Source organism: Sorex araneus, chromosome 6 (genome assembly GCF_027595985.1).
Source record: "Sorex araneus isolate mSorAra2 chromosome 6, mSorAra2.pri, whole genome shotgun sequence".
In the NCBI taxonomy this organism is placed as follows: Eukaryota; Metazoa; Chordata; class Mammalia; order Eulipotyphla; family Soricidae; genus Sorex; species Sorex araneus.
The window spans coordinates 153,435,760-153,452,567 of NC_073307.1; the positions used below are offsets into that span (position 1 = coordinate 153,435,760).

Below are 16,808 nucleotides of genomic sequence, written 5' to 3' on the forward strand. Positions count from 1 at the left end.
CTGGTGCTCGCTTGAGCAATGGGATGACAGTGATACAATGATGCAGTGATTATCATTTAAAATAAAGTTCTTTTTTTTTTTACTATTTATCTTATTTTATAGAATCACCGTGACAAAAGTTACAAAGCTTTCAAGTTTAAATCTGTCATATAATGATCAAACCCCCATCCCTTCACCAGTGCACCTGTTCCCCCCACCAAGAACCCCAATATACCCCACTCCCAGCCCTCCCCCACACTTGAGTGGCCAATGATCTTCACTTTATTCTCCCTATACTTTGGATACATTCAATATTTCAACAGAGAACTGACTGTTATTATTTGGAATTTTCTCCCCAACAATCAAACCTGCAAAAAAGGAACCATTTGATAGTTTGTTTTCCATTGCTGAGAATGAAGATTATAGGGTCTCGCGTGGCCACGCAGTTTTGGATTTCTGTTGTTTTAGCTCAGTTTACAGTCTAGATGCATTTCTATACGTCTCTGGGTGCCAAAATGGGTTAGTAGACCTCCCAGATCATAGTCTTTAAGGAACAGTGGGGCTGTGCCATGCACGGCTGCTCCAGATCTCATCTGGGCCGAGGGCATGCCGGTAACACCCACATCCCATAATCTCTTGTGCGCCATGTCACTACAAACTTGCTCGTACCTGGGTTGTGAGTCCTAGAAAATGGCGGACGCCACGTGGGCTCTGCTGCTGCTGTTGCTGCCATCTTCCCCGTAGAAAGAAAGCATTAGGAGAGAAATATCCTTCTCCCTCCCCGGATGGCATGGGATTGTAGCTCAGCTCACAGTCTAGATGTATTTCTATAAGTCTCTGGGTGCCAAAATGGGTTAGGAGAGCTCCTGAATTATAGTCTTTAAGGAGCAGAGGGGCTGTGTCATGCGTGGCTGCTCCGGATCTCATCTGGGCCCTAAACTAATGTTTTTATAAGATAAGGAAGACATACTTTACTTGAAGCTAGAAACTTACTTGGGGGAAAAAAAGCAGCCAACAATCTGTGGTAAATAAATAAGCATCATATGAAGAAGTCAAGAGAAACAATGATGTTTGATGTCAGAAACACATACCAAAGATAGGCATTATTGTGTGCTGTTCCAATTTTTATTCTGTCAGTTATTCTGCCTCAATACAGAAAATTAAAAACTTTTTTTTGATACTTTAATGTTTCTTATGGTATAACACAATAGAAAGCCATGTCTTTTCTTAAAATAGTACTTACTCTGTCAGGGAGATAGATCAAAGAGATGGAGCACATGCTTTGAAGAAAACTCTTACAAAGGACTTTAAAGAATATACATTAAATCCAGTAACTTGTGTTTAATAAATAAGTTTTGCTTGATTTCAGGGAATACTAATCATAAATGGTCATTGTCATCCAAAGAGGTGATTAGAAAATAATTCCTTACAGTTTGGGAACACACTCCTGTTTGTTCGACAACAGATAAACTTCCAAATGCTTCAATGGCTCCTGGAAACTTCACCTGGGTCACAGAGTTCATTCTCACCGGTGTCTCCAACCGTCCAGACCTTCAGGTTCCTCTCTTCTTCGCTTTCCTGCTCATCTATGGGATGACCCTGGCAGGGAACATGGGCATCATCATCCTCACCAGCGTGGACTCCCGACTTCACACCCCCATGTACTTTTTCCTCCGGCATCTGGCTATCATCAATCTCGGAAACTCTACTGTTATTGCCCCTAAAATGCTGATCAATTTCTTGGTAAAGAAGAAAACTATGACCTACTATGAATGTGCTATCCAGCTCGGAGTGTTCGTGGTTTTCATTGTATCTGAGGTTTGCATGTTAGCTGTGATGGCCTATGACCGCTATGTGGCCATTTGCAACCCTCTGCTCTACTTAGTGGTGGTATCACGGCAAAAATGCTACCTTCTAGTATCCCTTACATACTTCTACGCTGTTGTCAATTCTTTCGTGTGTTCATACAGCATATTCTCTGTGGCTTATTGTTCTTCCAATGTAATCAATCACTTTTTTTGTGATAGTGTCCCTCTGTTAGCACTGTCTTGCTCTGATATCTCCTTTACAGAAATGGTGATTTTTATATTGGCAGGGACTAATTTGTTGTTGTCCATGAGTATAGTTGCAATTTCTTATTTCAACATTGCCTTGTCCATTCTCAGAATGCGTTCAGCAGAAGGTAGGAGAAAGGCCTTTTCTACTTGTGCTTCACATATCACGGCAGTCACAATTTTCTATGGGACATTATTATTTATGTATTTACAGCCTCAGACTAAACACTCACTAGACACTGATAAAATGGCTTCTGTGTTTTATACACTGATAATCCCCATGCTAAATCCAGTGATCTATAGCATGAGGAATAAGGATGTGAAGGATGCCTTCAAGAGATTGATGAAAAATTTATGTTCTTTTAAATCAAGGTAATTTTAAAATGCAGTAATTTAATTTTTATAAATGACTATTAGTCAGCCATTATCTTAAGAGAAAGAGAGGGAGGGGGCATAAGATGTTTGCTTAGATGTTTCCATGTACTCCAAGGCATTAAAGGCGGCTAACATTTGACAAACAGTGAATTAACAATTCTACTGAGCTATTGGAAATATATTAATCCAGGAACAAGACTTAATTTATTTACTTTGCCAAGAATTTTTTGGTTAAGAAGCGGCTGGAGCGATAGCACAGGGGGTAAGGCCTTTGCATTGCACAAAGCCAACCCGGGTTCGATTCTTCCATCCTTTTTGGAATGCTCAGCAAGCTACTGAGAGTATCCAGCCTTTGTGGCAGAGCCTGGCAATCTACCCATGGCGTATCCAATATGCCAAAAACAATAACAACAAGTCTCACAATGGAGACGCTACTGGTGCCCAGTCAAGCAAATCGATGAACAATGGTATGGCAGTGCTACAGTGCTAAAATCTAACCAAATCATGATATTCTAATATGTGTGATACATATATGTCAATGGCTCCATGAAATTATGGGTATTTTTCTTCTCTTGGAAATAAAAGAAAATGGGTGTTTGAAGAGTAATTTTTAAGTCTTTTTTATATACATATAATTTTTATTTCCATGTTAATCTGAGTGTTTCAGTTTTACAAAAATTCTAGCAACACTGAAACTGTTAGTGTTGTAGAGTCATAGCAGTGGGTATCCCAGAGACATAATCCTGCTTAATTTGCATTTTGGAGGAAGCACACGTGGCAGTGCTCAGGGCCTACTCCTAGTAGTGCTCAGTGCTAAGATTATGAGGTGCCAGAAATCTAAACTGGGTCAGATACATCAGACACAAGGAAGACAAGGGCCCTAACTGCTGTAGTACCTATCCAGACCCTATTAATTTGCCTCTTTAATGACGCTGAGAATGAGCTTGACTTTTCTGTCTTAAAACATCAGATTGTATAGTTTAAATCCATTTTAAATAACTGTCAATTGCTCTCTATTCTTAAGCATGAATATCAGAAAAAAAGGTATATTCCATCCAGAGAAAAAAAGGTATATTCCATCCATAGATAAGTAGAATAATCTATCCAGAGATTGAATATACTGCCTTATACCTCATTTTCTATTTACGTTCTTGGTTGGGAGGAGCCTTTGGGGGTCACACCCAGCAGTTCTCATGAATTACTCATTGCTTTGCTCTCAGGGATCACTCCTGTGGGCTCCGAGGACCACATACGATACCATGGATAGAACCCAAGTGAGCTACATGTACGGCAAGCTCCCTACCAAATGTACTAAGGCTCCACATGCTAAGACTTGAGTTAAGGAAACACTAAAATTTAGCAATAATTATAGTAATATACCACATTATACTTTTACCCTATAGAAGCTCGAGGGATACATATCATTCATTTAAAAATGAGGCATTCAATCTTATATTTCTGCTTACTGTTCATGACTTTGAGAAGATTGCAACATAAATAAACTTCAAATCCTTTGAATATGGCAATATTAATATATTCCTAGCTTAGATGATCTTTTAACCCGCTATCTAGTATATATTATAATTTGAATAATCTATGCAATTATACACTGATGATAACTCATTTAAAATTTATCCTGACTTTTGGAATGGCTCTAATTTACTTAGACAAAACTAGTCTGAATATTTTCCAGAACTACTTTAATCCTTGACTGTAAATGACTGAACATCTCAGGCCGGTCTCCATGCTATTGAAGACACCACCAATCTGTTGCTACATATTTCACCAGGGAATATGTAGAGTATCTGAGATAATTAACAAGCACCACAAAACATTTTTTTAATCTCTCAGATGATTTGAGCATAATCATCAAATCAATTTCCTTAGGGACATTGGGGAAAAGGAAGAAAGAGAATAAATTCTCACATCTCAAAAAAAGTAACAGTAATACTTGCTTCTAAAAATCCAGTTCTTCATTAAAGATCAATGTAATTGTAGTTTATTTTACTTGAACCTCATTATTATCTCACGATTCTTATGTACTATCTTAGAAATTCATGATCATTGACCAGTAACTCCATAGTTAGCTATTAACTTTGTTGTTGTTTTGATTTTTGAACTGTATCTGGCTGTGCTCATGGCTTACTCTTAGTTCTGTGCTCAGGGACCACTTCTGGTGGGACTTGAAGGACCCTATACAATACCAAATATAGAGCTAGAATAGTTCACTTAGAAAGCAAACATTTGCACCCATACTATGTCACTAGGTTTCATTATCTTCCTTATAAGTAGATTATTTTGAGTATTATAGCATTTTTAAATAGATTGACTAGATGTCACAGATCGAACTCTTTTGTGAAAGTTGACAGAATTATTTGAATATTGCAAATGAATTTGGTAAGGCATGATAAATGAAATGATAAACTGTTGCATTTTTATTTCAAATAGCAAATATGTTTAATATATTCTTCACAATATTCTCAAATAATATGTACATATTATTTATATTATTTCAGAATGTAATATGTATGTATACATTATTTATTATTTCAAAATATAATACATATTTTGGAAAGGAGAGAGAAAGAGAGAGAGAGAGAGGGAGAGAGAGGGAGAGAGAGGGAGGGAAGAAAAGTGCTGCCACAGAGGGAAACAAGTTACACCAGCAAATTTTTTAGTTTTCATGTTTCCCCTACTGATTGCTTGCAGGGACCAGCCCTGGGTAAATGAGTGTGAAGCAGAGGAACCTCAATAATTCAGAAAACAAAAGGACATAAGAGAGAAAAGCAAGGATCCGGGAGCTCACGCCCTTGTGGACTGAGAGTCCTGATTCTCTTTCACACACTCTCTCTCTCTCTTCACTTTTGGGTATTATGGGTTGCAGTACTGATTTTTAAACATTATCATGTGTATCCCTTTGTCTACTCTCAACACTAAGTTCTTGTCCAGAGTGATTATTTCTAACTATTATTGTACTGGTCCCTTCTCCATAATTCTTTATTGCCTTTGATCAACAATCATAGGAAAAAAACAAGGGTAATCACTTACAAACATCTGTTTGTCTATATAAGGCTAAGCAGGCTAAGCTAATACAAGCCAACTGGAACTAGGTGACAGACAGTGCAAAGGCACTATGTCACTGAGAGGGCATAGGAGGTATGTGACTGAGGACCTCTAAAGTAAGGAATATTCTCTGGGAGAAGTAGCAAAGATAAAAATGCTTACAGGACCTCCATCATGGAAGCCTACTTCCCAGTAATGCCTGTTTTTTGTGGAGTACAAGTCTCATAGATCAGTCTATTCAGATACTCTCCTTAGCCTAAGTTTATTTTTTTAAAACAAAGCATAGTTATATTTATTTATAAGTGAATGCATATTCCACCATTGCTTGTTACTACTTTTTTATTATTTTCAGAATTGACTTTGCATACTAAAATAGACAAACAGATTAATTTTTAAGAATTATGGAGAAAAACTCTGTAAACCAAAATTTTTTATTTTATTTTTTTGTGTGTTTTGGTCAACACTTGGTGATAGGGCTTACTACTGGCTTTGCATTCAGGAATTACTGCTGGTGGTGCTCAGAGGAACATATGCAGTGCTAAGGATCAAACTTAGGTGAGCAAGATGCAAGGCAAATGCCCTACCTGCTGTATTATTGCTCCAGCCCATAAACCAGATCATTTCTAACTTACAGAACCATACCTAAATATTGAATAATCAGTCATCTTTGTATATCTTTTGTGTTTTATATGCTCTACGCATTGTTAGGAACATATTCAAAATGCAAAAATTAAGATGATTAAAAGAAATATCCTTTTCTGAAATAAACTAATCAGTATACTAATCACTGTCACTGTATCACTGTCATCCCATTGTTCATCGATTTGCTGGAGCGGGAACCAGTAACGTCTCCACTCATCCCAGCCCTGAGATTTTAGCTGCCTCTCCTTACTTTCCCAACGATTAGAGGCTCTTTTAGGGTCAGGGGAATGAGACTTGTTATTGTTACTGTATTTGGCTATCCAATACACCACAGGGAGCTTGCCAGGCTCTTCCATGCAGGCAGGATACTCTCAGTAGCTTGCCTGCTTCTCCAAGAGGGATGGAAAATGTTTATAAGAGAATACAAGCAAGCATGTTAAAACCTTTCAAGAGGTTACCAATAACTCTTTATATTTCGATAGTAATCTATAATTGTACGATACATTTAATCATGTGCATGTTATGTAGGATAACCAAAATCTAAATACACAGTGTCCAAATTTGCACCTGTATTTAACAATACTGTATTGTACACTTAAAATACTTTAGAGATTGATATCACATAAAGTACACATATTTTATGTATATTTAAAAATTAATTATATTAAAAATTAATTTTAATGGCTGGAGCAATAGTATAGCATATAGGACATTTGCCTTACACGCGGCCAACACATGTTCGATTCCCAGCATCCCATATGGTCCCCTGAGCACCACTAAAAGTATTTCCTGGCTGCAGAGTCAGCAGTAACCCCTGTGTATGGCCAGATGTGACCCAAAAATCCAAAAAAAAAAGTAATTTCAAAAGAGGTAGACTGGCAAGGTAAAATAAAACAGTTTTCTCAGTGAGGAGGGAAGAGGGGGAATATATAATAGTAAAAACTGAGACAGCTCATAAACACTTTACTAAGAATAATTCTTAGCAAAGCATAGAAGACTTCAGTGTAGGAGAATTGGTACTAAAATTCTGAATTCCTTTGTAAAATTCATTGGCTCATCCATTAGGCAGAACTCCATGATAGTAACTCCCCCAAACAGATCTTTCCTATTTGTGAAAGGTGAAGGGTCCTGAAAGCAGGTGGGAAGTAGAAGACAACTTTATATGGGAAAAGTGAGAAATAATTCTCCACTCTCCAAGAATGCTCACCCCATCCTTGAGGGATACATTCAATCAGGTAACTTACTTCAATCAAGTAATTCACCCACTATGAATCATCTTAGAGTCCAGTTGTGTAAGTTAGAATATTTGTACAGTGCTTAAGGAGAAAATTTTTGGTTTTTATGGCAAGAAAATGTTAATTTTATGGTTTGCCCTTAGTCCAAATGACCTACATAATGTGTTTAGTAACAAATTTGCCTTCCTTTTGTCCTACCCTATAAGTGTAGTGGATAAGAAAAGCATAAGCATATACCGATCATTTCTGAAGCTAGAAGAACCATGCAGCGGGCAGAGTGCTTGCCTTGCACACAAACCAACCTGGGTTTGATCCCTAACACCTTCCATGGTTCTCTGAGTCCTGTGAGGACTGATTCCTGAGTTCAGAACCAGGAGGCGTCCTGAACACTTCTGAGGTGTGGCCCAAAACCAAAAACAAAATTGGCTAGACAGTCAAATAGTCACCTATATTCTTATACTCTCAGTGACTCATTAATATACCACAGGAGATTAGAAATAATTAGTGATAAAAGATGTTTTCATGATTCCCAAATCAAATTGATGATCTTCTCTTGACAGTATGTTAATTTCCAATTTTTGATCATATGAAACCTGTTTAGTATGGTGTGCAGACTCACAAGACATACCACTTGTAATTTTTAAAAAAGTCTAGCAATCTCAGAATACAGAGAACCAAAGAAGAAAATGTACATTCAACGCACAGCATTTAGAAAAATGAAAAACAACTAGAAACATTACATAGACCTGATATCGAATGCTTTAAAGTGTGGCTGTAGCATTTTCCACTACTCTAAACAACTAAGCACAGAAGAGTCTGGCAAGCTCCTCGAGGCGTATTGTATATGCCAACAACAGTAACAATAACAGTCTCATTCCCCTCACCCTGAAAAGAGCCTCTAATTGTTGTGAAAAACAAGGAAGGAGAGGTTGCTAAAATCGTAGGGCTGGGATGAATGGAGACATTACTGGTGCCCACTCGAGTAAATTGATGAACAATGGAATGACAGTTATACAGTGAAACAACTAAACCAGTTAGGGGTTGGGAAATTAGCTCAAAGGTGAGGGGCATATGGTTTGCGTGTTCTGGGACCTGAATTCAAACCCTGATATCACACCATCTCTGAAAACTGCCAGGTGTAGTTCTGTGGCACAGGACATGGGAAACTTATAGGATCCAAGAAGTACCATACTCTCAGACCTACCCTAATGAACTACCCTACCTATTAGCTGAGCATGAGTGGAAAAGTACCCCTGGACTCCTGAGCAATGCTTAGAAGCCCCCAGAGAACATAAGTCTATTAACACATCTTAATTACTCAGAAAAGTCTCATTTCCTACTAACTTATCTGAAAAATTCCTGGCCAGGAAACCAAAAATTGTCATATTCCCTGCTGGCACTGTTTTTAAGTTACCTGGAAAAGTTTCCACCCTGTTGAGTAAACAATTGGGGGGTTTCTCCTTGAGGCAAGAGAATTCCAGAGGGGCCCGGAGCAATAGCACAGCGGGTAGGGTGTTTGCCTTGCATGCAGCAAACCCGAGTTTGATTCCCAGCATCCCATATGGTCCCCTGAGCACTGCCAGGAGTAATTCCTGAGTGCATGAGCCAGGAGTAACCCCTGTGCATCTCCGGGTATGACTCAAAAAGAAAGAATAGTAATAATAATAAATAAAAAGTTTAAAAAAGAAAACTTCTTCAACAAATGGTACTGGGAAAACTGGAAAACCACGTGTAAAGAATTGAAACTATAATCATATCTTATATCACACACACACACACACACATACAAACAGACGCAAGTTGAGTCAAAATATCTGGAGATTTGAACAGATACCATAAAATACGTTGAGACTGAACACTCCACACTCTAATATCTGGACATCAAAGGGAATTTCAATGACCTGATTCCATTGGAATAGATAATACTAACAAAAATAGCCAGTGGGTCTATATGAAATTTCCCATGTTTCTCACTGGCTAAAGAAATGTGGGCACTGGTGAAGGGATGGGTGTTTGAATATTATATAACTGACATATAAACCTGAGAACTTTGTAACTTTCCACATGGTGATTTAATAAATATTAAAAAAAAAAAGAAATTCAGGCTGAAATGAAAGGATTGGAAAAAATGTTAACACCCGATGCAAGATTAAGATTCCAAAATCTATTGAGTACTGACAAAGCTCAGTAACAGCAACAACAATAGCAACAACAAAAGCAGCCACCTCAAAAAGTAGGGCAAAGAAGAGCCAGAGAGATAGCGCACTAATCTTGCACAAGGTCAATCTTATGAACAAGGCCAATCCCATATGCTCACAAAGAAGACATATAGATAGTCAATGAGTATAAAAGTGCTCATTACTTAGTATCGTGTTAACATAAATAAAACATAATAAGGTATCAGCTCAAACCTGTGATACCTTTTTTCAAATTTCACTGCTAAACCACTCCTGTTAAGCTCTTCAATAGTACACAGCTGCAATAAAAAATTTTTGAATGAAAATCAGTTACTTTGATAGACATACATAAATTACTATGTCTCTTATCTGTCATCGATAACAATTCGCTGATAAAAGCACCACCAGTCATAGAGAACACTCAAGAGACTAGTTAAACTCCTAAATATAAATCTTGTTGAGAAACCAGCCCCAGATGGCATATTCCCTAAAGATGGGGGGGAAGTATGTATCCTAGAATCAACTGTGTTTACAGACTTATAAAAGCCCATCAAATCATGTCATAGTCATGTAGAAATTCCACTGAACACATGAGGTTGATTCTCTCTTAAGGTGAGTAGAAAGTATGTCTTATTTTTGTTTAATAGACTTAAGGTTCTGAAGCTATCCCTAAAATGAGTCATCTCACTTTCATTTTGAAAGGCATTGAATGTATATTACCAACTACTTCAGTGATTTAACAAAGGTTTCTTTCCAAGATTCAATCTTAGAAATAAATAGATCATCATTTCCAGGACTCATTTTGAGGGAATATTTGTACATATGATTAGTTTTCATATTTCCAAACAGGAACTGAAGTCATTGTGTCTTATATTCATAAATTATTTTATAACCAAATGAATTTTAATTCTATAATATTAGCTAATTTGAAAACATTATTTTTCATAGGCTGACTTATGTAACAAAACTATATATACAATGACCCAAAATGCAAATTATGCTCTTCTTTGAAAACAAACCTCAGGAAATGTGTTCATCAAATTTGATAACACAAATGTCTACATAAAATAATGATATGCCATCATAGCAATAATGAGACATGTTTAGATAAACTGTTTATATTGTAATAAAAAAACTTCTACAATATGTTAGTTGAAAAGATCTCAAGAACTGTATATTAGACACACTTCAAGGAGATATAAAAATTTAGAAAGTTCAAGACACTGGATTTCTGATACAATAGGGCAAAACTTTATAACATATAGATAGAGGAAATAAAATACAAAGATCAAATGACATTTTCTAATAACCTGACCTGAAAAAGGTAAGTTAAAAAGGAACTATTCTGTGTTGGAGTGATAGCACAGTGGTAGGGAGTCTGCCTTGCTTGCAGCCGACCCGAGTTTGATTCTTCTGCCCCTCTTGGAGAGCCTGGCAAGCTACCAAGAGTATCTCGCCTGCACAGCAGAGCCTGGCAAGCTACCCGTGGTATATTCAATATGCAAAAAAATAATAATAATAATAAAAGGAATTATTCTTTTCATTTTTGTCTTATAGTTTTACAACAAAAGAAAATAATAAGTAATGGAAACTGTAAGTAATTGGAATTCTTACTACATGGATATACTTACCTATAAATACCTATTAAAGTACCTGTGGGGCCGGAGCGATAGCACAGCGGGTAGGGCGTTTGCCTTGTACGCGGCCGACCGGGGTTCGATCCCCGGCATCCCATATGGTCCCCCAAGCACTGCCAGGAGTAATTCCTGAGTGCAAAGCCAGGAGTAACCCCTGAGCATTGCTGGGTGTGACCCAAAAAAAAAAAAAAGAAAAAAAATAAAGTACCTGTAACACGCCTTTAAGGCTATTAGTTATTAGACTTCAAAATGTGATGATAATTTAAAGACAATTCACCTATATTTTTACCTTTCCAGATTTCACTAGCATTATTCCTGAAATTTTAAATATCTAGAGTATAATCACAAAAATATTTATAACTCCAAATTCAAGTTTGTTAGCCTTATTTGATGCTACATTCTTTTTCAGTGTCTGATTGCTTGGAGTCAAGGCTACCTATGAAGAACTCTTTCAGATAGCAAACCTCCAATGTCTCTCATCTACTCAATAACATAATTTGAAAAACGTCAATATAAATTAAAAACAGAGATATACAGGCCTAGTAAAAGAGTATAACCGAAGATTTTTCTACGTAACTCTAGAAAGTATTGAAAACAAGGCTGAAACGCTTTTCATTTATTCTAAAAATACCTTATAAATCATGCATTCACAAAAAGCATTAATAACTTTCATTTTTCTACCAGATAATATGAGAGTACAGGACATGAGATAAAAAGGATATAATAGCCAATTACTATGCTAATGAAACTTTGAAGCTTGAAAACCAAAGAAGGTAATTATTAGAATAGAAATATATATTATATACATATTTATGAAAATATATATTTATGTATGCTTAGATATACTCTAAAATATGTAAATTGGAAAAACATATACTAAGAAGTTTTGCCACCAAAATTTAGGATTTGGACAAATTCTTATTTATGCTATTCATTAAAAATTTATTATTGCAATTTCTAAGGAAGTCTACAACTAGTAGCACACTAGATTTCAGTAGCACTGTGGGGCAGTTGTTGGGAGAAGTGGATCTTGGGTCTCATCCAGTGTTGCTCAGGCTCATTCCTGGGCCTGTGTCCAGAAATGACCCCTGATGTGCTCAGGAAACCACACACAGGGTCAGAGATTAAAGAAGGTTTGAGATTATATGCAAAGCAAATATCTTTTTTTAATTTAATAATTTACTTTTTTTTATTGAATCACCATGTTGAAAGTTACAAAGCTTTCAGGCTTAAGTCTCAGTTACATAATGCTCGAACACCCATCCGTTCACCAGTGCATATATTCCACCACCAAGAACCACAGTAAACCTCCCACCCACCCTCCCTGCCCCCCAGCCCCCCACCCTGCCTGTGTAGTTGGTCAATTTCACTTTACTTTCTCTTTACTTTGATTACATACAAACAAAACAACTCATTATTATTGTTTGGAGTTTCCCCCCCAGAGTCTGACCTGTTGGAAAAGAAGCATTTGATAATTTGTTTTCCATTGCTGAGAATGAGGAGATATGAGGTCCTGTGGCCACAGTAACGGCCATGAGGTTCTATATTTCTGTATTCTAGTATTTAGTGACCAAGTCCAGAGGGCTTTCTGCCAGTGGTTGCATCATTGCTAGCTCGTACCTCTCTGCTATTTCATATTCCACATATAAGTGCAATCTTTCTGTGTCTGTCTCTTTCTTTCTGACTCATTTCACTCAACATGATACTTTCCATGTTGATCCACTTGTATGCAAATTTCATGACTTCATGCTTTCTAACAGCTGCATAGTATTCCATTGTGTAGATGTACCAAAGTTTTTTAGCCAGTCATCTGTTCTCGGGCATTTGGTCTTTTTCCAGATTCTGGCTATTGTAAACTGCTGCGATAAACATACAGGTGCAGATGTCATTTTGACTATATATATTTTTTTGCTTTTCCGGGGTATATTCCCAGGAGTGGTATTGCTGGGCCAAATGGAAGCTCAATTTCTAATTTTTTGAGAATCGTCCATATTGTTTTCCAAAAGGGCTGAACCAGTCGACATTCCCACCAGCAGTGTAGGAGGGTTCCTTTCTCCCCACATCCACGCCAACAGCGGTTGTTTTTGTTCTTTTGGATGTGAGCCAGTCTCTGTGGTGTGAGGTGGTATCTCACAGTTGTTTTGATCTGCATCTCCCTGATGATTAGTGATGAAGAGCATTTTTTCATGTGCCTTTTAGCCATTCTTATTTCTTCCTTGAGAAAGTTCCTGTTCATTTCTTCACCCCATTTTTTGATGGGGCTGGATGTTTTCTTTTTGTAGAGGTAAACCAGTGATTTATATACCCTTGTTATCAATCCTTTATCGGATGGGTATTGGGTGAATATCCTTTACCATTCTGTAGATTGCCTTTGAATTCTGGTCACTGTGTCTTTTGCGGTGCAGAATCTTTTTAGTTTAATATAGTCCCATTTGTTTATCTCTGTTTCTACTTGATTACTTAGTTCCGTGTCATCTTTGAAGATACCTTTAGCTTCAATACCGTGAAGGGTTTTGCCGACCTTGTCTTCAATGTAACTTATGGATTGTGGTCTGATGTTGAGGTCTTTAATCCGTTTTGATCTGACTTTTGTGCATGGTGTTTGGTCGATGTCTAAGCCCATTTTTTCTGCATGTGGCTGTCCAGTTATGCCAGTACCATTTGTTGAAGAGGCTTTCCTTGTTCCATTTCACATTTCTTGCCCCCTTATCAAGGATCAGGTGATCATATATTTTGGATTGCATGTAGGAATATTCCACCCTGTTCCATTGATCAGCGGCTCTGCCTTTGTTCCAGTACCATGCTGTTTTAATTGTTACTGCTTTGTATTACAGTTTGAAGTTGGGGAGGGTGATGCTTCCCATCATCTTTTTCCAAGAATTGCTTTAGCTATTCGTGGGCGTTTATTGTTCCATATGAATTTAAGGAATGTTTGATCAATTTCTTTGAAGAATTTCATGGGTATCCTTATAGGGACCGCATTGAGTCTGTATAGTGCTTTGGGGAGTATTTCCATTTTGACAATGTTAAGTCTTCCTATCCATGAGCAGGGAATATGTTTCCATTTCCTCATGTCCTCTTTTATTTCATTGAGTAGTGTTTTGTAGTTTTCCTAGTAGAGATCCTTTACTTCCTAAGTTAGGCTGATTCCTAGGTACTTGATCTTCTGAGGCACAATTGTGAATGGGATTTTTTTTATGTCACTTTCCTCTGACTCACTATTTGCATATAGGAAGGCCATGGATTTTTGGGTGTTGATTTTATAGCCTGCAACTTTGCTGTACAAGTCTATTGTTTCTAGGAGTTTCTTGGTGGAGGTTTTAGGATTCTCTAGGTATAGAATCATGTCATCTGAAAATAGTGAGAGGTTGATTTCTTCCTTTCCTATCTGTATACCCTTAATGTCTTTTTCTTGCCTAATTGCTAATGCAAGTACTTCCAGTACTATGTTGAACAGAAGTGGTGAGAGTGGGCATCCTTGTCTTATCCCTGATCTTAGAGGGAAGGCATTTAGTGTTTCTCCATTAAGAATAACAAAGCAAATGTCTTGATCCCTATGTAATTTCTATGGCCCAAAAGATGTTATCTTAACTAATAACCTGTGTGAAATCATTTTACCAGGTTATCATTTTGCATGTTCTAGGTAAATTTCCTCATTGCACATATTGCAAATCTCAGTGATCTTATTCACACATTTTATTTCCAGATTTATTATTATTGTTGTTACTATTATGTGAGTAACAACCAGTCTCACAATTGACATGTTTCTGGTGCTCGCTTGAGCAATGGGATGACAGTGATACAATGATGCAGTGATTATCATTTAAACTGAAGTTCTTATAAGTTAAGGAAGAAGTACTTTACTTGAAGCTATAACCTTACTTGGGGGGAAAAATACAGCCAACAATCTTTGGTAAATAAATAAGCATCATACAAAGAAGTTAAGAGAAACTGTGATGTTTGATGTCAGAAACAACAAAGATAGGCATTTTTGTTTGCTGTTCCAATTTTTATTCTGTCATTTATTCTGCCTCAATACAGAATATTTTCCTTTGTTTTCTACTTTAATGTTTCTTATGGTATAACAGAATAGGAAGCCATGTCTTTTCTTAAAATAGTACTTATTGTGTCAGGGAGATAGATCAAGGGACCTAGCACATGCTTTGAAAAAACTTAAAGACTTTAAAGAATATATATTAAATCCTGTGCCTTGTGTTTAATAAATGAGTTGCACTTGATTTCAGTGAATACTACTCATAAACGGTCATTTTCATGCAAAGGGGTGATTAGAAAATAATTCCTTACAGTTTGGGAACACACTCCCGTTTGTTCTACAATAGATGAACTTCCAAATGCTTCGATGGCTCCTGGAAACTTCACCTGGGTCACAGAGTTCATCCTCACCGGTGTCTCCCACCGTCCAGACCTTCAGGTTCCTCTCTTCTTCGCTTTCCTGCTCATCTATGGGATGACGCTGGCAGGGAACATGGGCATCATCATCCTCACCAGCGTGGACTCTCGACTTCAGACCCCCATGTATTTTTTCCTACGGCATCTGGCTATCATCAATCTCGGAAACTCTACTGTCATTGCCCCTAAAATGCTGATCAATTTCTTGGTAAAGAAGAAGACTATGACCTACTATGAATGTGCTATCCAGCTTGGAGTGTTTGGGGTTTTCATTATATCTGAGATTTGCATGTTAGGTGTGATGGCCTATGACCGCTATGTGGCCATTTGCAACCCTCTGCTCTACTTGGTGGTGGTATCACGGCAAAAATGCTACCTTCTAGTATCTCTTACATACTTCTATGCTGTTTTCAGTTCATTTGTGTGTTCATATAGCATATTCTCTATGGCTTATTGTTCTTCCAATGTAATCAATCACTTTTTTTGTGATAGTGTCCCTCTGTTAGCACTGTCTTGCTCTGATACCTCCTTTACAGAAATGTTGATTTTTATATCGGCAGGGACTAATTTGATGTTGTCCCTGACTATAGTTGTAGTTTCTTATTTCAACATTGCTTTGTCCATTATCAGAATGCGTTCAGCAGAAGGTAGGAAAAAGGCCTTTTCTACTTGTGCTTCACATATCACGGCAGTCACAATTTTCTATGGGACATTATTATTTATGTATTTACAGCCTCAGACTACACACTCACTAGACACTGATAAAATGGCTTCTGTGTTTTATACACTGATAATCCCCATGCTAAATCCAGTGATCTATAGCATGAGGAATAAGGATGTGAAGGATGCCTTCAAGAGATTGATGAAAAATTTATGTTCTTTTAAATCAAGGTAATTTTAAAATGCAATAATTTAATTTTTATGAATGACTATTAGTCTGCCATTATCTAAAGAGAAAGAGAGGGAGGAAGCATAAGATGTTTGCTTATACGTTTTCATGTACCCCAAGGCATTAAAGGAGGCTAACATTTCACAAACAGTGAATTAACAATTTTACTGAGCGATTAGATATATATTAAACCAGGAACAAGACTTAATTATTTACTTTGCCAAGAATTGTTTGGGGGAGGAGGGGCTTGAGCGATAGCACAGTGGGTAAGGCCTTTGCATTGCACATGGCCAACCCGGGTTCGATTCCTCTATCCCTTTTGGAATGCTCAGCGAGCTACTGAGAGT

General features: G+C 37.3%; 2 protein-coding genes across 2 annotated transcripts; both read left to right on the forward strand.

Moving 5' to 3' along the window:
* The first annotated feature begins 1,464 nt into the window (after positions 1–1,464).
* Positions 1,465–2,409, forward strand: LOC129406018 (olfactory receptor 8J3-like). Its single transcript, XM_055143757.1, has one exon. It carries the CDS (start codon positions 1,465–1,467, stop codon positions 2,407–2,409), a length of 945 nt encoding a protein of 314 aa, XP_054999732.1.
* A 13,113-nt stretch (positions 2,410–15,522) lies between these two features.
* On the forward strand, positions 15,523–16,467 carry LOC129406019 (olfactory receptor 8J3-like). Its single transcript, XM_055143758.1, has one exon. It carries the CDS (start codon positions 15,523–15,525, stop codon positions 16,465–16,467), a length of 945 nt encoding a protein of 314 aa, XP_054999733.1.
* Positions 16,468–16,808: the final 341 nt, after the last annotated feature.

Bases quoted from the DNA above. Each gene is read 5' to 3' on its own strand.
- LOC129406019 (XM_055143758.1), top strand. From the start codon at position 15,523: ATGGCTCCTGGAAACTTCACCTGGGTCACAGAGTTCATCCTCACCGGT.
- LOC129406018 (XM_055143757.1), top strand. From the start codon at position 1,465: ATGGCTCCTGGAAACTTCACCTGGGTCACAGAGTTCATTCTCACCGGT.